At 44.1% G+C, this 27,781-nt stretch overlaps 1 protein-coding gene across 1 annotated transcript in view; it reads right to left on the bottom strand.

Moving 5' to 3' along the window:
• The window catches only part of LOC112447755 (ZAR1-like protein), an 82,468-nt gene extending 56,278 nt beyond the window's left edge, over window positions 1–26,190 (bottom strand). The window contains exon 1 of the mRNA XM_024996023.2: window positions 26,119–26,190. Within this exon, the coding sequence (XP_024851791.2) occupies window positions 26,119–26,190 (72 nt within the window). The remainder of the gene's footprint in view (window positions 1–26,118) is intronic.
• Between the last annotated feature and the right edge of the window lie 1,591 nt (window positions 26,191–27,781).

Raw genomic sequence — 27,781 nt, 5'->3', positions numbered from 1 at the left:
GAGCTCACTCATGTATCAGGCAGGCTGGCTGGTGTAGGGAACTCAGCCAGGCAGCTTGTTGCTGATCTTCATGGACTTCTCAACCCCTAGTATGATAGACTCTTCATAGGGTCATCTCAGTGTCCTGAGGAACAGGAGACACTGCAAACTCCAATATACAAGCATTTTTTAAAACCTCTGCTTACAGAACATCGTGATTGACACATTTGCCAAATCATGTTCCTCGTCCAAGCCCAGAGTCAGGAAGAGTTTGGACCACACTAGGGTGGGTGTGCGTGGAGTATGTGAACATATTGGGGGCAATCCCTCTGTGATCCAGTACTTCTGTAATCTACCTCAAACATATAAATAAAAGCATTAGTATGCTGTGATAAGTGTAAGGGAAATAAACAAAGCCCATTGGTATCAGAGGTAGGAGCAACTAGAACAGGGGAAATTTCTAAGCAGAGGCAGATTTCTGTCTAGTGGAAAAGAGTTTGGTAAAGAGAGAAGAGGAAACGTTGTTGTTCTTGTGTAGTTGCTCAATCCTGTCAAACTCTGTGACCCCAAGAACTGCAGCATGCCAGGCTTCCCCGTCCTTCACGACTGAGCAACTATGCATACACACAAACATCCTTAAGAAAAAAACGCCTAATAGTCCAAATCAAACATGAGAAAAGACTATGAAGCATTCATAAATTATATATATATTTTTCTCTTTCTAACTTACTTCACTCTGTATGACAGACTCTAGGTCCATCCATATCTCTACAAATGACCCCGTTTCATTCCTTTAGCGACTGAACTGAACTGAACTGAACTGAATACTGCGCCACATTTTCTTTACCATTTATCTGTCGCTGAACATTAGGTTGCTTCCATGGCCTGGCTATTGTTAATAGTGCTGCAGTGAACACTGGGGTGCATGTGTCCTCTATGGTTTCCTCAGGGTATATGCCCAGTAGTGGGATTAATACATCTATGTGGGATCTAGAGAAATGGCACAGATGAACCCATTTCCAAGGCAAGAATCGAGGCGCAGACATAGAGAACGGACATGTGGACGCGGGGAAAGGAGAGGGACTAGCTGGGAGGCTAGACACACTGACACGTGTAAAATATAAAGCTAGCATAGCTGCTACAGAGAAGCTGCTGTGTAGTGCAGGGAGCTCAGCTCCATGCTCTGTGGTGACCGAGAGGTGGCGGAATAAGGGGGTGCAGGGGGAAGGAGATCCAAGAGGGAAAGGCTATATGTGTGCATATAGCTGATTTACTTCATTGTTCAGGAGAAACTAACACAACATTGTAAACCAACTTTACTCCAAAAAAAAAAAAAAAAAATTGAAGCATTCACATAAAAGGAAATGCAAATATCCCTAAGTATGAAAATATGTTAAATCCTACATATGAAGAGAGAAAACCAAATGAGTTATAAGATGCCTATTGAACTGACAAAAGATAGAAAGCTTGATGACACATATATTGGGTAGGTTTTGAGTAAAGGGAATTCCTAATCATTACAGGTGGGAACTTAATTCATACACTCTCTACCAAAATTCCCTGTGTATACCCTCTGATTCTTCAGTTCCACTTTTAGGAATTTATCCTGCAACTTCATGTGTTCCTGCATTTGCACTTGCACTTTGGCCTTCATTTGCATATTTTAAAATGTATTTTGCATGTATTAAGGAAAAATACTTGCATCACTTGAATGTCCGTTGATAGATAGGGGTCTAGTTAATAACGGTGATCATCATATAGTGGAATGGTCTGGGTACGTTTAGAGGGATGTGGAAATGCTCAGGGAATGACAAGAGATGAAATACTGAAATACTTCATGAAATACTGAAATATAGTGGGTATAGTATGCCCACCATATGTACGAGGGAACACTATAGCTAATACCTTATGTATTACACACTTTAAAATATGTTGAGAAGATGGACCTCATGTGGATTGTTCTTACCAAAAATTACACAGAAGAACACAAGGAAATTTTTGGAGGTGAAGGATAACTTTAGTGTCTTGGTTATGGTGATGGTATCGTGGGTGTAGGTATATGTCCAAACTCATCAAGCGATGTACATAAAATGGATCTAATTTTGCCTATCAATTATATTTCAATACAGCTAAAAATAGAAAAATTTCCTAATGACATGTTATAAGTTGAAAAAATTAACAGATGACCTTAAGTAAAACAGAAATAGCCATCTAAAACAAAATATAGACCGTACCAGTGGAAAAAAGGAGAAAGTGTATGTACACACTGCAAGAGAGAGAACCTCATTCCTCTTCCTGTGCATGTGTGCATGCTAAGTCACCTTAGTTGTTTGTGTCCAACTCTTTGTGACCCTATGGACCACAGCCCACCAGACTCCTCTGTCCAAGAGATTCTCCATGCAAGAATACTGGAGTGGGTCACCATGCCCTCTTCCAGGGCATCTCCCCTACCCAGGTATCGAATTTATGTCTCTTATGTCTCCTGCCTTGACAGGCAGGTTCTTTACCACCAGCAACACCTGGGAAGCCCATTCCTCTTCCTACAAGCACTGATCTCATCAAAGGGGCCCTATCCTCATTACTTCATCTAACCATAACCACCTCCCAAATACCCCATCTCCAAATGCCATCACACTGGGGGCTTAGGCTTCAGTGCATAAATTTTGGAGGAACACAGACACTCAGTCCATAGGAACATATAATCCTCATAATTACTGTATGAAGCAGCTAGTATTACCAGAATATTTTAGATGAGGAAAATGAGGTGCAGAAAGGCTAATTAAATTGGTCAAGGTCATAGAGCTGGTGTAGCAGCAAAACTGGGACTTGACTATAAGTGAGTTAGCCCACAGGGTTTTGCTCAAACACAGGTTCTCTGCACCACAGCACGTCTCTGCCTGTGTTCTCCCTGACTCACTGCACTTCACCGAACGGATAACTCAGACCCTTCTGGACCACCTGGTAATAGGTCTGGCTAGAGGCAGGGTCTGGTTTCAATAGCAGGAAACTCTAGAACATGGCATTTTTTGGTTCATTTTAATTGCCAACTTGGGGGTCTTGTTGTTAATTCTTGAGAACCAGGAAAATACCTTTTCAAATCTGCGATACATCTTTGTGATGGAGAGGGCATGGCTGGATGTTAAACTCAAAGAACTGTCTCTCTCCGCTTGAGGCAGAAGAGTAAGTCAGCTAGACAAGATTTAGCAAATTCGATTATGCATCCTTCTCTGCTCAGAGATCCTAAATATTCCTTTGCAGGTATTATGAAGTCCACTCTCTTCATCTGGCTTCACCCTACTTTTCCCAAGTACTTCCTGCTTCAGTCCAGTGAGAAGCTCTCAGCCCAGCCCAGCAACTCCACTCAGTCACTTCAAAAATCACCATTTACCTGCTCCTACTTTAAGAATGTAAACTTCCAGTGAGATAATGGATGTGAAACGATTCACGTGGCACCCATTTACTACATTGAAAACAGAAACCACTAACCCAAGTAGAGTGCAGATTCAGTTTACAAAGAATTTTAAATTCCCCCTCATAGCATCCCTCTGAATTAGGAATTACCTGTTCTGGTTCACCATTGAGAATATTGAGACTGGTGTTTCATGGCCTAAGCTGCTTAGCACATTGCCGGGCTGTTGTTAGATCCAGGGCTTGAACAACTCCACATCCTGTGCTCTTTCTCTCTCTCTCTCTCTTTTTTTTTAACACATAAGGAAGCATTTATCTGAGGTTTAACATGAAGTCATACAAATAAACTTTGTATAAACACAAAAATGCATTGAGTCACGGCACAGCTAGCAAAAGGCAAAGTAAAAACAAATAAAATTTATTGGTGGCTGTATATAACTGGGAATAGTTGTGTCTTGTACACTGGAAAACCTTTTTCAAAGTTTATCTTGGATCAACAGAAGACCAGTCTCCAAAGGTGTTTTGCAAGATAGGCTGGGGATGGGTGGGCAGTAGTGGATCATGTTCAACTCTGTGAATGTCCCGTTGAATACTCCTGGCTCCTTGGATCTAGATCTAGGTTGGGGAACTTTTGGTGGTGGCGGTTTAGTGGCTAAGTTGTGTGTGACTCTTCCGACCCCATGGACTGTCAGGGGGTCTGCCAGCCTCCTTTGTCCACGGGATTTCCCAGGTAGAATACTGGAGTGCATTGCCATTTCCTTCTCCACAGGGTCTTCCTGACCCAGGGATCAAACTCAGGTGTCCTACATTACAGGTGGATTCTTTACCAACTGAGCCACCAGGGAAGCCCCTGGGGAATTTTATTACTACTAATTAACACAGTGAAAAAAAGCAGGAGGAAGTTGAGGTGCGGGGGTTGGCATCTCTCAAGTTCACAATACAAAGAGGATAAAAGCTTGTCAGACACTTAATCACTGTTTCTAAACAGTTGCCAAACACCTACACCATTAGACTAGGTTTCCTCGGGTCTGACAAGCACAATAAGTGCCACGGCAAACATTCCTTGGACTAATCACTTTACATGGATTAGTTCAATTCATCCTCACGACAATCCCATGAAGCAGGTGTTCATATTAGCTACACTTCACCCAGGGAGAAAAGCTCCCTGCTTTTATCCTTGTCATCGTCCTTTAATTACCCAGGGTCTACCTCCGTGAAAAGAAAGTTGGTTGTGCACATATGCTCAGATTCAACTCGAGAACAGTGAATTGGGTAATGAAGAGTAATGCAGAGATCACTTCTATTCTGCTTTGGGATGTGGTCCTTCAGTTCAGTTCCTCAGTAGTGTCTGACTCTTTGCGACCCTATGGACTGCAGCACGCTAGGCCTCTCTGTCCATCACCAACCCCCAGAGCTTGCTCAAACTCATGTCCATCGAGCTGGTGAGGCCATCCAACCATCTCATCCTCTGTCGTCCCCTTCTCCTCCTGCCTTCAATCTTTCCCAGCATCAGGGTCTTTTCTAATGAGTCAGTTCTTTGCATCAGGTGGTCCTTGGCCTTGCTCTATGTGACATCTGGGGAATTTCCAGAGCAGTTCCTGGAAGCCGAATGATGAGGCCACCTTGTGATGTTCTGATATCTAAGGGTAAGGGGTCACTAGACTTCTTCCATGGAAGCTTCCCTGCTGAGGATGGTCCCAATTACCTCCAAGTGCCAGCTTCTTCGGGTTTCTTTGGTGACTCAGCTGGTAAAAAACCTGTCTGAGGATCCCCTGGAGATGGGAATGGCAACCCACTCCAGTACTCTTCCCTGGAAAATCCCATGGACAGAGGAGCCTGGTGGGCTATAATCCATGGGGTTGCAAAGAGTCAGACACAACTGAGCGACTTTCACCAACTTCTTTTTTCTCTTCCCTCCCACTTCCCCTTATTCTTATTAATGTTGATAACTATCCAGAAAGCAGAGATTCCTCTGTGTCAGGCTTTGGTTGCACATGAGCCGTGACTTAATCTTCAAGACCACACTCTGTGAGATTTGCGGGTGTCCCAGAGTCGCCTCCCTCCTGCCAGTGCTTGAGAGCTAAATTGTTCCATTTTCAGAAATCCAGGGAGACTGTTGTTAAACAGAGCTGTTCCTAAAAATAAAATGATATAAACTTACAATTAAATAAATTACATTAAAAACAAAGGTAATAAACACACTAAAGTAATTAAACATTTATCAGCACATCCCTGGAAGTACCGTTCTCCCCAACAATAGTGCTGAAGATGACTGAGGTTTGGAAGGAAGCAGCAAAGTCTAGAGACAGACATGAGGGGTGGGACACCTCAGAGATATTAGCTCAAGCTGGGTTGCTTTTTTCCCAGAACGAAGCTACATTTTGGCTCCTACAGCTTATGCACTGGAGACGGGGGCATTAAGGGGGGTTCCTTGGTGGCTCAGATTGTAAAGAATCTGCCTGCAGTACAGGAGACTGGGGTTCTATCCCTGGGTTGGGAGAAGGGGATAGCAACCCACTCCAGTATTCCTGCCTGGAGAATTCCATGGACAGAGGAACCTGGTGGGCTAAAACCCATGGGGTCACAAAGTGTTGGACATGACTGAGGGACTAAGACTTGCACTTTCACTGAGCAAGTTTGTAGAAACTACTGCCTGATGGGAGAAAACCCATGACAACAATGAAAGGGGAGCGTGGCCACAGAGGGTCTACGTTCTGTACCTGATGCTATAAAAAATGTGGCTAGATTTGAAAATGTACCTGATGCTATCAACTTCCATGCCAAGAGAGAGCAATGGTCTGGTTCTGTTTAGCATAAGCATCCACTCATTTCCTCTGCTGCCTTTTCCTGGGTAGTAAAATCCCAGAAAGGTATGGGACCATAGAGCGTCATTCCCAGAGAGGAAACTCACCCATGAGGATGAAGGTGCCACACCCCAACTCTCCTATAAAGGACATGAACAAGTGATGACTGTCTTCAGAGGCCATAGACAACAAAGAGTTGGTGCTTCTTCACAGAAAGGCTCACGATCCATAAATATATCCACTGGAATGCAGGACAAAACATAATGTATAAAAGATTGAATAGAAGATATATTATGCTAGTGCATGGCAATCCTGTCGGCAGGAATTTATAGCTTCGATATATTCCCCATTAAAAGTGGTTCAGCTAGCTGGTAGAGAAGCTCAATTCATCTTGCATCTGTTGCAAACCATCAATATTATGGTTTACTCATTTAAACTGGAAATGGGACCAAATATTTGGGCTATTTATAATAAAAAAATATGAAAATCTTTGTATTGGTCTTCATCACCTAACTCCTTCACTTTAATCAGAAGTCTGTTTACATAGGGTTCAGAGAACATTCCTCACCTGTGATGATGCTAGGCTATGAGAGGCAGGAATGAGGAGGAAAATGACTGAATGTCCCTTTTCTCAGAGACAGGCGCGTGCCCCTCCCTTATTGAGGCCATCTGCCCACAGGAAAGGCAAAGCGGCACATGCAAAAGTCTGTGCATGGCATGTAAAAAGGGAAGGGGGAGGCTGGAAAGTTGGAAACAGGTAAGAGTATGAAGGTTGCTTGGAGCTTCCCAGATGGTGCTACTGGTAAAGAACCCACCTACCAATGCAGGAGACATAAGAGACAGAGGTTCAGTCCATGGGTCGGAAAGATCCCCTGGAGGAGAGCATGGCAACCCACTCCAGTATTCTTGCCTGGAGAATCGCATGGACAGAGAAGTCTGGCAGGCCACTGTCTGTGGGGTTGAGAGAAGCCTGGCAGGCCACCATCTGTGGGGTCGCAAAGAGTCAGACATATCTGAAGTGACTTAGCACAGAAAGCACAGGATAAGAATCTGAAAAGCCATGGACTTCCCGGTAGTCCAGTGGTTGAGAGTTCGCCTTCCAGTGTTGGGGGAGCAGGTTCTATCCCTGGTTGGGGAGCTAAGATCCCACATGCCTTTTGGCTAAAGAACCAAAACATAAAACAGAAGCAATATTGCAAAAAATTCAATAAAAACTTTTAAAATGATCTACATCAAAAAAAAAAATCTTAAAAAAAAAAAAAAAAAAACTAGTATGGACAGCCAGCAAGCATCTAAGGGCAGCCAGTGATGCCTGTGGATGTATCACATGCTGGCTTGTGTTCCCAGGGAAAATGCCAGCCCCAGGCTCTCTGTCAGTGGAGTTGACCTCACTGTCGCGAGGTGTGGTCATTGTATTGCCAGAATGCCCATGGTTTACACTGTGGATCCTCAGAGGAGGCCCTACTCTCCCCTAGGAATAATTTCTAAATGTGTCTGATGGATTTGCTTATGACAAGGCACCCGAAGCTGCAAGGCCAGAGACAGCCCACATAAACAGCGGGGATCACCCCTGGTGATTTCCTCACAATATCTCTCCTCCTTGCTCACACCACCCGCAGCTCTCCATTTCCTCCTCCCCTGCTGTCCCACCTCCAGCCTCAGCCTCAGTCTCTAATATCTGTCTTAGGCTCACCTCCTTGGTTTTGAGTCTCTTTGATGTATCCCATTTGACTCCTGTTCTCAGCTTGAGGGTCCTGACTCTGGGCACTTGGATTCCTGCACACCTACAGTTCCCAGAGAGAATCCTACTCAGCTTGTCTGGGCTTTACGATGGCCCTGAGAGTCCCAGGCCCTGGGAGGGGATGAAAATAAAGGCTAATCTTTTTACTCACTTACGGCTTGGCTTTAATTCCCCAGTGGAAACGCTGCCCTCCCTTGCTCTTTCATCATTCTCCGTGTTATTCTGTGTCAAGTCAGTGGGCCTTCTTTCACGGGCGCTGCCCAGGCCCCTCAGTGTCTGTTCATCCAGGGAGATCCCAGACAGGCACTACACCAAGGACCTCTTGTCAGACAAATGTTGGCAGAAGACCACTTTGAGACCTCGAGCTCCACACTGTGGCCTTGGGGTTCCTGCAGCACCAAGGAGGTGGGGGAGGGTCACCCTGGCTCAGCCATCTCCCTCTCCCAGACACTCAGAGTGTCATTCTGCCCTTTCCATGTGTGCCTGGGGCTTTCTGGGCTATTTTTAAAAACCTATAGCACTTCCTGTCTCTACCACTCATTTGGGCGGTTAATCATGACAGTCTAGAAATGTCACCTCTGGACAGTGTGGTGTGTGTGTGGAGAAGTGTTGCAGTCAAGTGAAGGGACAGGGCCGTCAGAGGGCCTGGGTGGAGGGACTCAGGCCATAGGACCAGCACCTGTACAGCAGAAGGAGCCCGGACTGGCCTGCTCACCCAGCGCCATGACCCAGGATGCACCGTGCTGCGTGGCTGGGAGCGGGGTGTTGTGGCCGGGCAGCTGCGTTTTAGCACTGACTTGGCCAGCATCAGCGTTGGACAAGTGCCACGACTCCTCTGAATATCCCTCTCCACACCTTCAACACAGGATAGCTGTGCTTTCAGAGCAGAAGCCATTTATCAGCTCTCATGTTCCCTGGGAGGGAGCAGGATTCAAAGCACGCCTTTGATTTTTTTCTGTTTACACTGTCTGTTCCTTGGCTGGTGAGATGAGGATAAAGATTGCTGATTCCTGCTCCTGTGTGACCGACCTTCCTCTTCTGAGTTTAGCTTTCTCAGAAGAGGAGCCCACTTTCATTTCTTTAAAAAAAAAAAAATGTGTTTATTTTTGGCTGTGCTGGGTCTTTGTTGCTGCATGGGCATTTCTCTAGCTGCAGTGAAGGTGGGGGCTACTCTCCAGTTGTGGTATTCAGGCTTCTCATTGCGGTGGCTTCTTTTGTTGCCAAGCATGAGTTCTAGGGCATGCGGGCTTCAATAGTTTTGGCTCCCGGGCTGTACAGTTCAATCGTTGTGATGCATAGCCTTAGTTGCTCTGAGACATCTGGGATCTTGCTGAGTCATGGATAGAACCTATGTCCTTGCATTGGCAGGCAGATTCTTTACCACTGAGCCAACAGGGAAGCCCCACTTTCATTTTTTTTAAACTAATTTATTTTTTATTGAAGGATAATTGCTTTACAGAATTTTGCTGTTTCTGTCAAACCTCAACATGAATCAGCCATAGGTATACATATATCCCCTCCTTTTGAACCTCCCTCCCGTCTCACTCCCTATCCCATCCCTCTAGGTTGGTACAGAGTCCCTGTTTGCATTTCCTGAGCCATACAGCAAATTCTCATTGGATATCTATTTTACATATGGTAATGTAAGTTTCCATGTTGCTCTTTCCATACATCTCACCCTCTCTTCCCTCTCCCCATGTCCATAAGTCTATTCTCTATGTCTGTTTCTCAACTGTTGCCCTGTAAATAAATTCTTCAGTACCATTTTTCTAGATTCTGTATATGTGTTAGAATACTTACTTAACTCTGAATAATAGATTCTAGGTTCATCCACCTCATTAGAACTGACTCCTTTTTATGAACTGTGTTCCTTTTTATGACTAAGTAATATTCCATTGTGTATATGTACCACAACTTCTTTATCCATTTATCTGTTGATGGACATCTAGGTTGCTTCCATGTTCTAGCTATTGTAAATAGTGCTGCGATGAACAATGGGATACATGTGTCTTTTTCAATTTTGTATTCCTCAGGGTATATGTCTAGGAGTGGGATTCCTGGGTCATATGGTGGTTTTCTTCCTAGTTTTTTAATGAATCTCCATACTGTCTTCCATAGTGGCTGTATCAATTTACATTCCCACCAACAGTGCAAGAGTGTTCCCTTTTCTCCACACCCTCTCCAGCATTTATTGTTTGTAGACTTTTTGATGATGGCCTTTCTGACCATCGTGAGGTGATATCTCATTGTAGTTTTGATTTGCATTTCTCTAATAATGAGTGATGTTGAGTATCTTTTCATGTGTTTGCTAGTCATCAGTACGTCTTCTTTGGAGAAATATCTGTTTAGGTCTTTTTCCTACTTTTTGTTTGTTTTTCTGGCATTGAGTTGTATGAGCTGCTTGTATATTTTGGAAATTAATCCTTTGTCAGTTGTTTCATTTGCTATTATTTTCTCCCAGTCTGAGGGTTGTCTTTTCACCTTGTTTATAGTTTCCTTTGTTGTGCAAAAGCTTTTAAGTTTAATCAGGTCCCACTTGTTTACTTTTGTTTTTATTTCTGTTACTCTAGGAGGTGGGTCATGAGGATCTTGCTTTGATTTATGTCATCAAGTGTTCTGCCTGTTTTCCTCGAAAAGTTTTATAGTTTCTGGTCTTACATTTAGGCTTTAATCCGCTTTGAGTTTATCTTTGTGTATGGTGTTAGGAAGTGTTCTAACTTAGTTCTTTCACATGTAGCTATCCAGTTTTCCCAGCACTTTATTGAAGAGACTGTCTTTGCCCCATTATATATTCTTGCCTCCTTTGTCAAAAATAAGGTACCCATAGGTGCATGGGTTTATTTCTGGGCTTTCTATCTTGTTCCATTGGTCTATATTTCTGTTTTTGTGTCAGTACCATACTGTCTTGATGACTGCAGCTTTGTGGTATAACTGGAAGTCAGGATGGTTGATTACTCCAGCTCCATTCTTATTTCTCAAGACTGCTTTGGCTATTCGGGATCTTTTGTGTTTCCATACGAATTGTGAAATTTTTTGTTCTAGTTCTGTGAAAGATGTCATTGGTAATTTGATAGGGATTGCATTTGGTAGTAAAGTCATTTTCACAATATTGATTCTTCCTACTCAGGAACATGGAATATCTCTCCATTTGTTTATGTCATCTTTGATTTCTTTCATCAGTGTCTTATAATTTTCTATGTGCAGTTCTTTTGTCTCCTCCGGTAAGTTTATTCCTAGATATTTAATTCTTTTTGTTGCAATGGTGAATGGGATTGATTCCTTAATTTCTCTTTCTGACTTTTCATTGTTAGTATATAGAAATGCAAGTGATTTCTGTGTATTGATTTTGTATCCTGCAACTTTGCTTAATTCACTGATTAGCTCTAGTAATTTTCTGATACTATCTTTAGGGTTTTCTGTGTACAGTATCATGTCATCTGCAAATGTGAGAGCTTTACTTCTTTTCTGATCTGGATTCCTTTCTTTTTCTTCTCTGATTGCTGTAGATAGGACTTCCAGAACTATCTTGAATAATAGTGGCAGAAGTGGACACCTTTGTCTTGTTCCTGATCTTAGCGGGAACGCTTTCAGTTTTTCACCATTGACAGTAATGTTTGCTGTAGGTTTATCATATGTGGCCTTTAATATGTTGAGGTAGGTTCCTTCTATGCTCATTTTTTGAAGAGTTTTAATAATAAATAGGTGCTGAATTTTGTTGAAGACTTTTTCTGCATCTATTGAGATGATCATATGGTTTTTATCTTTCAGTTTGTTAATATGGTGTATTTTATATATATATATATATATATATATATATATATATATATATATATATATATGAATCCTTGCATCCCTGAAAGAGACCCAACTTGATCATAGTGTATGAGCTTTTTGATGTGTTGCTGAATTCTGTTTGCTAAAATTTTGTTGAGGATTTTTGCCTCTATGCTCATGAGTGATATTGCCCTATAGTTTTTGTGTGTGAGTTGTCTTTGTCTGGTTTTGGTATTAGGGTGATGGTGGCCTCATTGAATGAGTTTGGAAGTGTTCCTGCCTCTGCAATTTTTTGAAAGAGTTTTAGAAGGATAGGCATTAGCTCTTCTCTACATGTTTGATAGAATTCTCTTGTGAAGCCATCTGGTCCTGGGCTTTTGTATTTTGGGAGATTTTTGACCACAGCTTCAATTTCAGTGCTTGTAATTGGGTTGGTCATAATTTCTATTTCTTTCTGGTTCAGTCTTGGGATATTGAACTTTTCTAAGAATCTGACCATTTCTTCCAGGTTATCTATTTTATTGCCATATAGTTGTTCATAATAGTATCTTATAATCCTTTTTATTTCTGCATTGTCTGTTATAACCTCTCCTTTTTCATTTCTAATTTTGTTGATTTGATTCTTCTCTCTTTTTTTCTTGATGCGTCTGGCTAAATGTTTGTCAATTTTGTTTATCTTCTCAAAGAACCAGCTTTTAGTTTTATTAATCTTTACTATTGTTTCTTTCACTTCTTTTTCATTTATCTCTGCTCGAATATTTATGATTTCTTTCCTTCTATTAATTTTGGGTTTTTCTTCTTCTTCTTTTTCCAGTTGCTTTAGGTGTAAAGTTAGGTAGTCTATTTGATGTTTTTCTTGTTTCTTGAGGTAGGATTGTGTTGCTATAAACTTCCCTTTTAGAACTGCTTTTGCTGCCTCCCATATGTTTTGAGTTGTGTTTTCATTGTCATTTGTTTCTATAAATTTTTTTATTTCCCTTTTGATTTATTCAGTAACTTGTTGGTTATTTAGAAACATGTTGTTTAATCTCCATGTGTTTGTGTTTCTTACAGTTTTTTTCTTGTAATTGATATCTACTCTCATAGCATTGTGGTCAGAGAAGATGCTTGATACAATTTCAATTTTCTTAAATTTACTGAGTTTTGATTTGTGACCTAAGACATGGCCTATCCTGGAGAATGTTCCATGTGCACTTGAAAAGAAGGTGTATTCTTCTGCATTTGGATGCAATGTCCTGCAGATATCAATGAGATCCATCTCATCTAATGTATCATTTAAGACCTGTGTTTCCTTATTAATTTTCTGTTTTGATGATCTGTCCATTGGTGTGAGTGGGGTGTTAAAGTCTCCTACTATAACCGTGTTACTGTCAATTTCTCCTTTTATGTTTGTTAGTGTTTGTCTTATGTATTGAAGCGCTCCTATGTTCGGTGCATAGATATTTACAATTGTTATGTCTTCCTCTTGGATTGGTCCCTTGATCACTATGTAGTGTCCTTCCTTATCTCTTGTAATATTCTTTATTTTAAGGTCTATTTTATCTGATATGAGGGTTCCTACTCCAGCTTTCTTTTGCTTCCCATTTGCATGGAATATATTTTTCCATCCTCTCACTTTCAGTCTATATGTTTCTTGAGGTCCAAAGTGGGTTTCTTGTAGACAGCATATGCTGCTGCTGCTAAGTCACTTCAGTATTGTCCGACTCTGTGTGACCCCATAGATGGCAGCCCACCAGGCTCCCCCATCCCTGGGATTCTCCAGGCAAGAACACTGGAGTGGGTTGCCATTTCCTTCTCCAATGCATGAAAGTGAAAAGTGAAAGGGAAGTCACTTAGTCGTGTCCGATTCTTCATGACCCCATGGACTGCAGCCTACCAGGCTCCTCTGTCCATGGCAAGAGTACTGGAGTGGGGTGCCATCGCCAGCGTATATATGGGTCTTATTTTTGTATCCATTCAGCCAGTCTGTGTCTTTTGGTTGGAGCATTTGATCCATTTACATTTAAAGTAATTATTGATATATAAGTTCCTATTGCCATTTTCTAATTGCTTGGGGTTGATTTTGTAGATTTTTTTTTCTATTGTATTTCTTGACTATATAATATAAGTCCATTTAACATTTGTTGTAAAGCTGCTTTGGTGGTATTGAATTCTCTTAACTTTTGCTTGTCTGAAAAGCTTTTGATTACTCCATCAATTTTGAATGAGATCCTTTCTGGGTACAGTAATCTTGGTTGTAGATTGTTCCCTTTCAGTACTTTAAATATATCCTGCCATTCCCTTGTGGCCTGCAGAATTTCTGCTGAATGATCAGCTGTTAAGTGTATGGAGTTTCCCTTGTATGTTACTTGTTGCTCCTCCCTTGCTGCTTTTGATATTCTTTCTTTGTGTTTAGTCTTTGTTAGTTTGATTAGTATGTGTTTTGGCATGTTTCTCCTTGGGTTTATCCTGTATGGGGCTTTTTGTGCCTCTTGGACTTGACTGGCTATTTCCTTTTCCATGCCATTTCAACTAAGTTCCTTTTCAACTATAATCTCTTCAAAAATTTTCTCATACCCTTTCTTTTTCTCTTCTTTTTCTGGGACCCCTATAATTCGAATGTTGATGCATTTGACATGGTCCCAGAGGTCTCTGCGACTGTCCTCGGCTCTTTTTATTCTTTTTGCTTTATCTGCTCTTCAGAAGTTATTTCCACCATTTTATCTTCCAGCTCACTGATTCCTTCTTCTGCTTCAGATATTCTGCTATTGATTCCTTCTAAAGTATTTTTAATTTCAGTAATTGTGTTTTTTGTCTCTGTATGCTTATTCTTTAATTCTTTTAGGTCTTTGTTAACTGATTCTTGCATTTTCTCCATTTTGTTTTCAAGATTTTTGATCATCTTTACTAGAATTATTCTGAATTCATTTTCAGGTAATTTTCCTATTTCCTCTTCATTTATTTGGACTTCTGTGTGTCTAGTTTGTTTCTTCATTTGTACCATATTTCTCTGCCTTTTCATTTTTTTTAAGCTATTGTGTTTGAGATCTCTTTTTCCTAGGCTTCAAGGAAAGTTGAATTATTTCCTTGAAGAAGGTTGAATTCTTTCTTCCTATTGGTTTCTGCCCTCCTAGGTTGGTCCAGTGGTTAGTGTGAGTTTTGTATACGGTGAGGTTTGTGCTGAGTTTTTGTTTGTTGGTTTGTTTTTCCTCTGATGGGCAAGGCTGAGTGAGGTAGTAGTCCTGTCTGCTGATGATTGGGTTTGTATTTTTGTTTTATTTGTTGTTTCAAAGAGGCGTCCTGCACAGGGTGCTACTGGTGGTTGGGTGATGCCGGGTCTTGTATTCAAGTAGTTTCCTTTATGTGAGTTCTCACTATTTGATGCTCCCTAGGGTTAGTTCTCTGGTAGTTTAGGGTCTTGGAGTCAGTGCTTCCACTCCAAAGGCTCAGGGTTTGATCTCTGGTCAGGAACAAAGATTCCACAAGTGGTTTGTTATGGCATTAAGGGAGAGTAAAACAAATATCCCAAAATGAGAAACCAAAGATGAACCACAGACAAATGGCAGTTACAAAGTCAGGCAAATAATAATTAGAATAATGGAATATACACATATATATATACACCCATGAGCAAAGTAAAAACAGTCCAACAAAAATAAAGTACAGTAGATCGATCCAGTGAACAAGGAAATCAAAAATTATATTTACCAGTTAAGAACAAAACTAACTTAAGCACAAACTAGAAAAAAACTAAAGCAAGGTACCAAGTGGGGAATAGAGCAATGAAAACAAAACTAGCAAATATGTTAGAGGAAAGCAAAGAAGAAAAAGAAAGAAAGAATAGATATGCAAAGTTAAATATAGATAAAGAATATTTATATACATTAAAGATTAACTGCAAGGGAAAAGTAACAGTAGGAAAGGCAAACAAAGGAATAAATATAGAAAATATGATAGGTTTAAAAAATTAATAATTAAAATTATAAAAAAGAGAAAAGAAAAAAATGGAAGAAGAAAGAGAAAAGGTAAAAAAAAGGAAAAGTTCCAGAACTGCAAAAGCCCAACACCGAGGCAGAGGTTTATAACAACAATAAAAATTGTGGCTGAATATATACATATACATATACACCCATAAGCAAAATCAAAACAGTCCAACAAAAATAAAGTACAACAGATTGACCCAGTGAACTAAGGAAACCAAAAATTGTATTTACCAGAACAAAACTAACTAAGGCACAAACTGGAAAACAAAACTAAAGCAAAGTGTCAATTGAGGAATAAAGCAATGAAAATAAAACTAACAAATATGTTGAGAGGAAAGGAGAGAAAGAAAAGAAAAAAGAATAGATATGCAAAGTTAAATAGAGGTAGATGAAGATTTATACATGTTAAAGATTAACTGCAAGGGGAAAAGAACAGTAGGAAAAACAAACAAAGGAATAAATGTAAAAAAAAATAATAGGTTTAAACAATTAAAAATTAAAATTAAAAAGAGAAAATTTTTTAAAAAGGGAAAACTCCACAGAACTGCGAAAGCCCAACGTAGAGGCAGAGGTTTATAACAACAATAAAAATGTGACTGAGACCAAGAATAAAAAAATAAGCTCAAAAGCTTAATTGGATTTCATAGTGCCAGTTTGACAACTACAACAGAGGGGGGGAAAAGGGGAAAAAAATAAAAAAGGCTAAAGAATCTACAGAACAAGTCCAAACACAAGAAAAATAAATGTTTTTCTTGAGTCACTGCTGTCAGTCCTTTCCCTCCTTGGGAGTCACAGTCCACATCCCCTCCCCAGGATGCCCTCCAACACTGTGCTGATCTAAGCCCCCGTATAAGAATACGGGGCAATCCCCCTCCCTGACAGAAAAGCCTGGCAGGCCATAGTCCACAGGCTCTCAAAGAGTTGGACAGGACTGAAGCAACTCTGTGCGCATAGATGCAAGACTTTTTTTGCCTGTGACAGCTCTGCCCCAGTGAGAGTTAAGTGTGAAGGTGGCGTAGCTTCTTGGCTTGCTGGGACCCTGGCGGAGCCAAGTGTGCAGGGACAAGGACTGCCTCCACTGCAGGAGTTATGGCCCTATTTGAGTCTTTTTTCGACCCTCTTGCAGCTGGTGATCAGAAGGCCTCTTTGGCCAGTCTTTCTCTGTAGCTCTGTTCAGGCACTTAGAGGGCTCCCTTGCCTGGGTCCTTTCTGTTGTTTGGGGTGTCAGTCACATAGAGGGGCCCTCTTGGCTGGGGTCCTACTCTGTAGATTGGCATGTCAGGCACTTAAATGTGTACTCTGGGTGGGGTCCTACTCTATAGTTCAGCACATCAGTCACCTAAAGGAGCACCCTGGGTGGGGTCCTACTCTGTAGTTCAGTGCATCAGGCATTTGATGGGCCAGCCTCCCTATTGTTCAGCTGACGATGCTGGCATATGGGGAGAGAGAGGCTATGGTGATGGCTCCACCCATTATGCATAACTCAGCTGTATCTCTTTGCTTCCGTGGTGGCCTGGCTTTCCTCCTCCATCATTTCCCACCACGATCTCCTCCCTCACATCCCCTCAATCCATCTCTCTGCAGTCAACAGCAGCGCTTGCCCTGGGATTGCTCCACAATCCCTAAACTCCAGCTCCGAGCTGCTGCACCTTCCAGGGTACCAGCGTTCCTGTCTGGGATATGTATGGCTGTGGCAAGGACTGATTCTCATTTTATTTAGGCTGCCACAGATCAGCTATTTCACTCTCAGCCTTAAATGTTTCTCCTCTGACTCAGACAATTGCCCCAGTGTAGGGATCAGACCCCTTCTTCAGTTCCCCCACCCACTGAGGGCAGGTCCAGTCCTACTAACACTCCTGGTTTCCCCCCTAGTTCCGTCATCCTACTGAGTTTTGCATGGTTCTATATATTCTTTCGGAGAAGGTAATGGCAACCCACTCCAGTACTGTTGCCTGGAAAATCCCATGGATGGAGAAGCCTGGTAGGCTGCAGTCCATGGGGTCGCTAGGAGTCAGACACGACTGAGTGACTTCACTTTCACTTTTCACTTTCAAGTTTTGGAGAAGGAAATGGCAACCCACTCCAGTGTTATTGCCTGGAGAATCCCAGGGACAGGGGAGCCTGGTGGGCTTCTGTCTATGGGGTCGCACAGAGTCGGACACGACTGAAGTGACTTAGCAGCAGCAGCAGTGTATATTCTTTTCCACTGGTCAGGTACTCCTGTCTGCTTTCAGCTGGTTGTTCTGCGTGCATTTCTGTGTCTGAAGGTGTATTCCTGATGTATCCCTGGAGAGAGATGTACTCCACATCCACCTACTACTCCTTAGCCATCTTGTTCTCCCTATTCTGCAACTTTTGACTCTTGAGAGTCCCTTGGACTGCAAGGAGTCCCAACCAGTCCATTCTGAAGGAGATCAGCCCTGGGATTTCTTTGGAAGGAATGACGCTAAAGCTGAAACTCCAGTACTTTGGCCACCTCATGCGAAGAGCTGACTCATTGGAAAAGACTCTGATGCTGGGAGGGATTGTGGACAGGAGGAGAAGGAGACGACAGAGGATGAGATGGCTGGATGGCATCACTGACTCAATGGACGTGAGTCTGAGTGAACTCTGGGAGTTGGTGATGGACAGGGAGGCCTGGCATGCTGCGATTCATGGGGTCGCAAAGAGTCGGACACGACTGAGTGACTGAAATGAACTGAGATGGAAAAGTGTCATACCCTTAAAGAGAGCCTTGAGAATGGGCTGTCCTGTATATTTCAGGCTATAGACAACATTCTTAACTGAAAGCAATAGAATACAAAAGTTAAACAAAAGAAACAGATCTAATATGGAGTCAGATTTGTTCTTTCCTATTACAATAAGGCTGACATTCTAATCTGTCATGACTCCTCTCCAGCATGTTCAGAGCCTAGGTCAGTATGAAGCTCAGTACATACCAACCTGGCAAGTGAATGAAACAATTCCTTCATAAGTAGTGTCCGTTATTCAAGCATACAGACTTCAGGATCCTGTGGTAGTCCCCACTTCCAAAAGGCAGGTGATCCCTGGAGTACCTGTGATCTGAGTTTAGGTAGATACCATTCTCTCTCTCTTTTATTTATTTATTTATTTTTGCCTAAATCTGCTTTCTTTACAGGATACACAATTTATTTATTTAGGCTGTGCTGACCTTCATTGTGGGGCACAGGTTTAGCAGCCCCACAGCATGTTCCTTAACCAGGGATTGAACCCACATCCCCTGCATTGGAAAGTGAATTCTTAACCACTGGACCACCAGAGAAGTCCCTACAATTTATTATTTTATACATAATAAATAAGTAGCTTTTACTGAGTGATCATTTCATGCCAGACATTTTCCAGATGATAAAACTGAAACCCAGAGAGGGTATGCCATCAACCTAGAAAGAGGAAGACTTTTCTCAAACCCAGACGAGTAGACCTCAATGTTAACAGTCCTGCTGTCCCACCTACCAAGTCCTGAAGACTCTGAGGTTCAGAGAGATTATTCAAGATGCCCAAAAGGGGCTTCCCAGTGGCTCAGTGGTAAAGAATCCACTTGCAATGCAGGAGACGCAGGAGACTCAGGTTCAACCCGTGGGTCGGGAAGATTCCTTGGAGGAAGGAACAGCAGTCCACTCCAGTATTCTTGTATTCCTGCCTGAAAAATCCCATGGACAGAGGAGCCTGGCAGGCTACAGTCCCCAGGGTCACAAAGAGCTGGACACAACAGAACATGCGTGCAGCACGTGTGCAAGATCTACAAAGTGATGAATGGTATAGACAGGCTTTGAACTCCAAAGCTTGCCAGTGCCTGGATACAGCCGGCTCCTTCCATCTCGGCCTGTGTCCATCTTGGTCCACAGTACAGGTCTCTCACTTCTGCCTGCCCTGGCACATACCCTGAGGCCTGCTGGGGCTCCTGGCCCCTCTTCTTGGAGACTGTAAGACTCTGCTTTTCTGTACACCAGGACAAAGGAAAGAAGAATGGGTTTTAATTTTTTTAAAACCAACATCTCCCACCCTCCAGCAGTCCCCATACCCTCCTCCTACATGGATGGAAATGAACTAGAAACACAGTTTCTGGAGACTACAAGCTGCACATTTGTCCCCATAAACTGATTATCAGCACTTTGATCCAGTCAGAGATTAAGTATTTACTGACTTTCTCTTCTGTACCTTCCTTCAAGAAAACCTGCAGTGTAGTCCAATCCCCAGGCTTGGCCAATCTGGGGGCAGTCAAGCAGCTGATGGAGCTGGAGATGCAGGAAACGAAGATGAATAGACTTGTCTACTCTAGCCATGGGGGCTGAGCCGGCAAGGAGGGGTGGGTGCCAAGTCTCCTCACAGCGGCGGGCAGGGGTCTTCAGGGTCGGGTTATCAGCTTTAATAGTCTACAGGTTGTGCAGTCTACAGGCTTGTGCAACAAGCCTAGATCAGTGTGCACATGCGTGTGCATCTGAGTACTGACAGTAGAGGTCAGGTCTCACCTCCGAGCGAACGTATCTGTAAACCCAGGGACATATTAAGGGTGGCCAGATCTGTGTACCTGCAAATGTGCAAATATGAGGCACGTGGTTGGATGAACTTGGACTTTACCTCTTCACCTGTCACTGCGGCTATAAGATGCTTGCACGCTGAGCCTTCTGCTGCCTTGAGGAAGCTGGGGTGCGGGCTGAGGGTCTGGGGTAGAATCTCTTGGGGGTGGGGGCACAGTGTGTAGAGAGGGGCTCAGCCTTGGAGCTCCCTATGTTCTCCTGTTTATTCATCTGTTTTCAGCTCTGCTCCATTGCAAATCACAAAGTGAAAGTGTTAGTCATTCAGTCATATCTGACTCTTTGTGAGCCCATGGACTGTAGCCCATCATCAGGCTCCTCTGTCCATGGAATTCTCCAGCAAGAATACTGGAGTGGGTAGCCAAGTCCTTCTCCAGGGGATCTTCTTCACCCAGGAATCAAACCTGTGTCTCCTGCATTGCAAGCAGATTCTTTAACATCTGAGCCACCAGGGAAGCCCAAGGCTCAAAGAATATTTCAGAGGAAATACCACTCTTCAGGGCATACAGCACATCTACCCTGATCTGACCATTCTCTGACTGTCCATTACAGTTCTTACTGTTCACAGAATGCCACTGGGTTCTGACCCTAGATATGGAAGCTCAGTCATGCTCCCTGCCTTGCTCCTGCCATTTCCCACTACTGGAACTGTTCCTATCCTCAAGGCCATCTCGCAAAAGGAGAAGGGGGCTGCAGAGGATGAGATGGTTAGATAGCATCACTGACTCAATGGGTGAGTTTGAGCAAACTCCAGGAGACAGTGAAGGACAGTGATGCCATCCAGCCATCTCATCCTCTGTTGTCCCCTTCTCCTCCTGCCCCAATCCCTCCCAGCATCAGGGTCTTTTCCAATGAGTCAACTCTTCGCATGAGGTGGCCAAAGAATTAGAGTTTCAGCCTGAGCACCAGTCCTTCCAATGAACACCCAGGACTGATCTCCTTTAGGACGGACTGGTTGGATCTACTTACCATCCAAGGGACTCGCAAGAGTCTTCTCCAGCACCACAGTTCAAAAGAATTAATTGTTTAGTGTTCAGCTTTCTTCACAGTCCAACTCTCACATCCATACATGACCACTGGAGCTCCAGGTTAGCTGAGGTTATCTGGATGCCCAGCAGCTGGGACTGGGAGGGGTCTGGGAGCCTGAGAGAGTCATGCCCACCTTCACCTTGTAGGACAGGAAAGCAATGGCAAGGCACCACGGCGGGGCAGGGTGAGGGCGGGGAAGGGGAGGAAAACAGCTTCATCTTTAAAGTCAGGCAGATGCTGCTGGAGCTCCTTTTGTGAAATACTGGATGGCTCCCAAAGATCACAATGCTAACTGGTCATCAGCTGTAACATAGACCAGTGATTTAATAACGGTTTCTTCACTACATGGTCGAGTGGAGAGAAAAAAGATTACAAGGTGGAAAAGCATCCTGTCGAACCATAATGATATGTATTCTCCGTGAATTCCACACGTCTCAGTTTCCTTGCCTGTGAAATGGGGCAATGATATCTCAAATGGGTCTGATGAGAGTTAACCAAGAGATTGCAAAAAAATTTGCCTATACATAGAATGGAAGTGAAAAGCTCAACACGGTGTGCTGTGATGGTGTGGGGTCCACCACAGCCACCTCACCACTTCACGGCACCAGGAGCCCTTCTCGGGGGCAGCCCTCTACTCTCCATGGATGCCCCCTTCCCCACTTTCCTAATGCATAAGAGTCTAGAGAAGGAAATTTGAGGAAGGACAATAGTGGTCTCTTAGCAGAGAAGGGTGGGTGCTGGAAAGTGAAGACACCACTTCTATCTCTTAAAACTCCACATGCTGGATTCCCAGGTGCCCTCAGCTATCTTCCCTTCCCCTGTCCCAGAGGGAGTGTGCAATGACAGTAACACCACAAGTTCCTGAAGAGACACCTGAGCCAGCACCTCATCTAACAGAACGTGACACTGGGACCAGGAAGGAGAGCATCTTGATCATGGTCAGACAGGGATGGTCAGGGCAAAGACCCTCTGACCTTTCAGGCAAAGACCTGACCTCCCATCCAGCACCTTCTCCACTGGGCTGGACCTCTGTCCTCTCCCAGCATGAGACTTGGGTTGAACTGATAGTAATGAGATGTCAAGTGAGTTCTCCCATTGTCCAGGAAACCGTGGCTCAAACCCAGAGCTGAGTGTAAAAGGCACTAAGTCCTTGATTCTGAGTACAGAGAACCCCTAGTGGGCCAGCAGAATCCCCAAAGTTGAGGATGCCATCACCCCCACTTTCCCCATGAATTTAAGGGGAGGACCAGCCTGAAGGAAGCTGGTTTTGGGTGGGGAGGGGAACACTTTCTTGCCTCCAAACCAAGAGAGGAAGCTCCAAGAGTGTCAGTCTTAAGACTGGGGTCTCTGCAAGAGGGGAAGATGGGCATTTTGTTTCCAGTTGGTGCTCTGCCTGTCCAATAGGCTGGCTTATTGCCCCCATGTCATTGTCCTGAAGAGGCAGAAATAGAATGAGAGAGGGACAGTGAAGAGCCAGCACTCTTCCTTTTGATAAGGACAAAGGATTCTTTGCGATTACCCACCTCAGTGCATGTGGTTGGGGATGGGGACCCTGTGGCAGGAAGAAAAAGTCTGATGCTCACCACATAGAGGGCAGCAAAGCCAGGCAGCGATTGCCAGGGAAGCAACGGCAACTGTGGAAAGAGGCCTGGTGCCTATGTAGGTCACCAGGCAAAGGTGCGTCTCCCTTGCAGCTCCCCCTTCTCCTGCCTCACTCTAAAGGAGAGGACAGGTGCCCGAGCCACACCATGTACTCCAGGGCTGCCAGACAAAATATAGCACTCCCAGTTCTGTTAGCATTTCAGATGAACAGCAAATATTTTCAGGATAAGTATGTCCCAAATATTGCATGGGAAATACTTAGACAGCAGAACAGGAAAGAATAGAGATCTCTTCAAGAAAATTAGAGATACCAAGGGAAAATTTCATGCAAAGATGGGCTCAATAAATGACAGAAATGGTATGGACCTAACAGAAGCAGAAGATATTAAGAAGAGGTGGCAAGAATACACAGAAGGACTGTACAAAAAAATATTCATGACCCAGATAATCATGATGGTGTGATCACTCACCTAGAGCCAGACATCCTGGAATATGAAGTCAAGTGGGCCTTAGAAAGCATCACTATGAACAAAGCTAGTGGAGGTGATGGAATTCCAGTTGAGCTATTTCAAATCTTAAAAGATGATGCTGTGAAAGTGCTGCACTCAATATGGCATCAAATTTGGAAAACTCAGCAGTAGCCACAGGACTGGAAAAGGTCAGTTTTCATTCCAATCCCAAAGAAAGGCAATGCCAAAGAATACTCAAAATACTCTTTCACTTACATCAAGAGGCTCTTTAGTTCTTCTTCACTTTCTACCATAAGGGTGGTATCATCTGCATATCTGAGGTTATTGATATTTCTCCCAGCTGTCTTGATTCCAGCTTGTGCTTCATCCAGTCCAGTGTTTCTTATGATGTATTCTGCATATAAGTTAAATAAGCAGGGTGACAATATACAGCCTTGACGTACTCCTTTTCCTATTTGGAACCAGTTTGTTGTTCCATGTCCGGTTCAAACTGTTGCTTCCTGACCTGCATATAGGTTTCTCAAGAGGCAGGTCAGGTGGTCTGGTATTCCCATCTCTCAAAATTTTCCACAGTTTATTGTGATCCACATAGTCAAAGGCTTTGGCATAGTCAATAAAGCAGAAATAGATGTTTTTCTGTAACTCTCTTGCTTTTTCAATGATCCAGTGGATGTTGGCAATTTGATCTCTGGTTCCTCTGCCTTTTCTAAAACCAGCTTGAACATCAGGAAGTTCACAGTTCACATATTGCTGAAGCCTGGCTTGGAGAATTTTGAGCATTACTTTACTAGCATGTGAGATGAGTGCAATTGTTGGACTGCAAGGAGATCCAACCAGTCCATCCTAAAGGAAATCAGTCCTGGGTGTTCATTCAGTTCAGTTCAGTCGCTCAGTCGTGTCCAACTCTTTGCAGTCCCATGAACCACAGCACACCAGTCCTCCCTGTCCACCACAAATTCCCGGAGTCCACTCAAACCCATGTCCAGTGAGTTGATGATGCCATCCAACCATCTTATCCTCTGTCGTCCCCTTTTTCTCCTGCCCTCAATCTTTCCTAGCATCAGGGTCTTTTCAAGTGAGTCAGCTCTTCACATCAGGTGGCCAAAGTATTGGAGTTTCAGCTTCAACATCAGTCCTTCCAATGTACACCCAGGGCTGATCTCCTTTAAGATGGACTGGTTGGACCTCCTTGAAGTCCAAGGGACTCTCAAGAGTCTTCTACAACACCACAGTTGAAAAGCATCAAGTCTTCTGTGCTCAGCTTTCTTTATAGTCTGACTCTTACATCCATACATGACCACGGGAAAAACCATAGCCTGACTAGACGGACCTGTGTTGACAAAGTAATGTCTCTGCTTTTTAATATGCTGTCTAGGTTGGTCATAACTTTTCTTCCAAGGAGTGTCTTTTAATTTCATGGCTGTAATCACCATCTTCAGTGATTTTGGAGCCCCCAAAAATAAAGTCAGCCACTGTGTCCACTGTTTCCCCGTCTATTTGCCATGAAGTGATGAGACTGGATGCCATGATCTTAGTTTTCTGAATGTTGAGCTTTAAGCCAAAATTTTCACTCTCCTCTTTCATTTTTATCAAGAGGCTCTTTAGTTCTTCTTCACGTTCTGCCGTAAGTTTATTGGAAGGACTGATGTTGAAGCTGAAACTTCAATACTTTGGCCACCTGATGTGAAGAGATGACTCATTTGAAAAAACCCTGATGTTGGGAAAGATTGAAGACAGGAGGAAAAGGAAATGACAGAGGATGATATGGTTAGATGGCATCACTGACTCAATGGAGGGAGTTTGAGTAAACTCCAGGGGTTGGTGGTGGACATGGAGGCCTGGTGTGCTGCAGTTCATGGGGTTCCAAAGAGTTGGACACGACTGAGCGACTGAACTGAATACTTAGACTTAAAAATGTATTTACATATTTTCATTCAACATTCAAGATGAATATTCATCTGAAATTCAAATTGAAGCCTATATTTTTCATTTGTTAAATCTGGTGACACAACGCTTTCTATCCCCCACATACCTGCACAGGTACACACACACACACACACACACACACACACACATACACACACACACCCCTGGCTTTTATAGCCACAGGAGGGAAGCTTTGATCTGAGTTGGAGACTAGGTTTTAAAATGAGCAGGACTAAGACTGAAGGACCAGGATGAAACTGTTGTAATTAATGAAAGTGGCTGGCAAGTGATACAACTGGGTCAAGATGCCATTAAGGAAGCAGCCGCCCAGTGAGAATGCTGGGGGTCTGAGTGAGCTCAGCTGGGGGGCCTTTATTAGAAAGAGCTGCTTCCCTAGTTACCCTCCAAAGTGGGGACTGGCTCCCCTCTCCCGGGGTCAATGCTGCTCCTCTCCAGACTCATGGCTTCCCTCTGCAGTGCTCTCTCCTCTTCGGATCTGGGGTCTCTCTGTTGTCCTGCCATTCCCGGTTCCCAGAGTCGATGTCCCTTTGAAGGACTGGGGTCTCTATCGGTGGAGAGATAGAGATCCCCAGATCACTGGAGGGAGCAGGAAGGCTCACCCTAGGCCAACCAACGAAAAGGCAAAGTTGCCGGTGGCAGAACATTCTTCCCTGGGAGCAGCCACAGGCTTGGTGGTTTGAACTGAGGATGGTGGCAGGAGAAGTAACAGGTAGCGTCTTGGGGCTCTGATTCAGTCTGGGAGCCACAGTGGGGTTCCAGCTGCAAGGGAATGCCCAGTGCCCAGGGCTGGATCAGATCCTCAAGTTCCCCTGCTCCCCCTGCACAGCTGACATGACCCACACTTACCTTAGAACAGGGGCTGATGCTGCAGAAGAGGGACTGGAGGCTGCTAAAGGCACAGGTGCTTGTCTTGACCATCGTGCTCATGATAAACCTTACTCAAGGTTTAGATAGGAGAAACATGAAACTCACATGTGTCTCCTGATCCTAGACCGGAGAATTCAGCTGAGCCTCTTCTTTCTCTTCTCCTCACTCTCCCCTTTGCCTGTTGGTGTCAACCTCTATTTAACACCTGGGCCAGCTCTTCAGCCGGCCCTGCACTCTCTCCACACCCCCACTGACACCACCCCACAGCGTCCTGGTCCCATTACCATCTATGTCTTCCTTGTTCTGCTGGGCTGGCTCTGTCATTGCCGCTGATGCTCTGTTCACCGGTGCCTGAAGAACTGCCCTCTCTACTGGAGCTCCTGTTGGTGTCCCTCCCCATTTCTTCTCACCTTTTTGCCCCAACACATAGGTGCACATTTGTATCTCTGCTTGGCCCTTGGACTTGGAACCACTTCTCAGCCATTCCTTTTGCTGTGCCCTTGGTCACATCAGTGGGACACCAGATGCTGGTGGAATTGACATATAGAAGGACACCCCCTGGGAGGGCAGTAGCCCAGAGCTGGACAGGGAGTTGCTGAGGGGACTGCAGGCTGGCTCCTCCTGGGCTGGAGTGGGTGTGAGCCCAGGGACCAGGGCTGGCAAGGATCTCAGCAGGAAGAGGGATTCCCACACAGAGAGGAGAAGGCGTCTGGGAGGGGCTATGGGTGGCAGTGCATAGCCAGGAAGATTGCAACAGAGGAAGAACTGGGTACATATGGAGGCTGGAGGGAGCCAGAGAAAGAGGAATAAGCAGAGGGAGGAGAGGGAGAAAACCCAGCTAGAACTTCAGTTTCAGAAAGCAGAGGCAATTTAGTCTGGGGCATTTTGAAGGGAGAACATTCTGGAAATGACTCCAGACTGGGCTTGAATGCATGCAGCGCTGCTATCAAGCCTGCATGCCTGACTGACTTCCACATCCGGAGCCATCTCAGGGGGCAAGCGCTGTTCGCCTAGCTCTCCATGCCCCAAACCCATCCAGACGGCAGCATATGGACTTCCTGGTGTTCCCTGCCTGATGTTCCGGATGAGGAAGCGCAGAGAATCTGCTCAGTCCAGCTCTGCCTCATTACTTGTTTTCCCTGGGCCAGTTCTGGGGCTTGAGGCAGATCACCTGCAGGTGCCCTCCCTTCCCCTATTGTGGATTTTGGGCAGGACCAGCAGCACAGTCTGGCAGCCTCGGTGGGCGGAGCAATGAAGGGGGGCGGGGAGGCAGATGCCAGATCATGAAGGAGTAATTCTCTGTGTGTGTCTGGTGGGGGGCGGGGCACTTGTGGGTGCCGGGGGATGGTGGATTGGCATGATTAATGTGGTGATGCTAATTATCCACCTGCCGACTGCATCCTTTTCCAATGGCGACTGCAGAGCCGACAAAGTGCAACATTCCAAGGAATTACTGAGTTGTTCCTGCTCTGGGGCCGTTTCTCCTCCCAGTCATGGAGTGTCTATAAAAAGTATGTCCATCTCCTCCATTCCCAGCAGTTCAGCTGTCTCCCAGTGCTGGGGACTGAATCCCACTAGGATTCCTTCTAGACTCTTGTGTGGATGTCCATTTTTGGATCAGGAGTCTGTATTGATGGTATAA

This window comes from Bos taurus, chromosome 8 (assembly GCF_002263795.3).
Source record: "Bos taurus isolate L1 Dominette 01449 registration number 42190680 breed Hereford chromosome 8, ARS-UCD2.0, whole genome shotgun sequence".
NCBI classification, from domain to species: domain Eukaryota; kingdom Metazoa; phylum Chordata; class Mammalia; order Artiodactyla; family Bovidae; genus Bos; species Bos taurus.
This window is presented reverse-complemented; position numbering and strand designations above follow the sequence as displayed.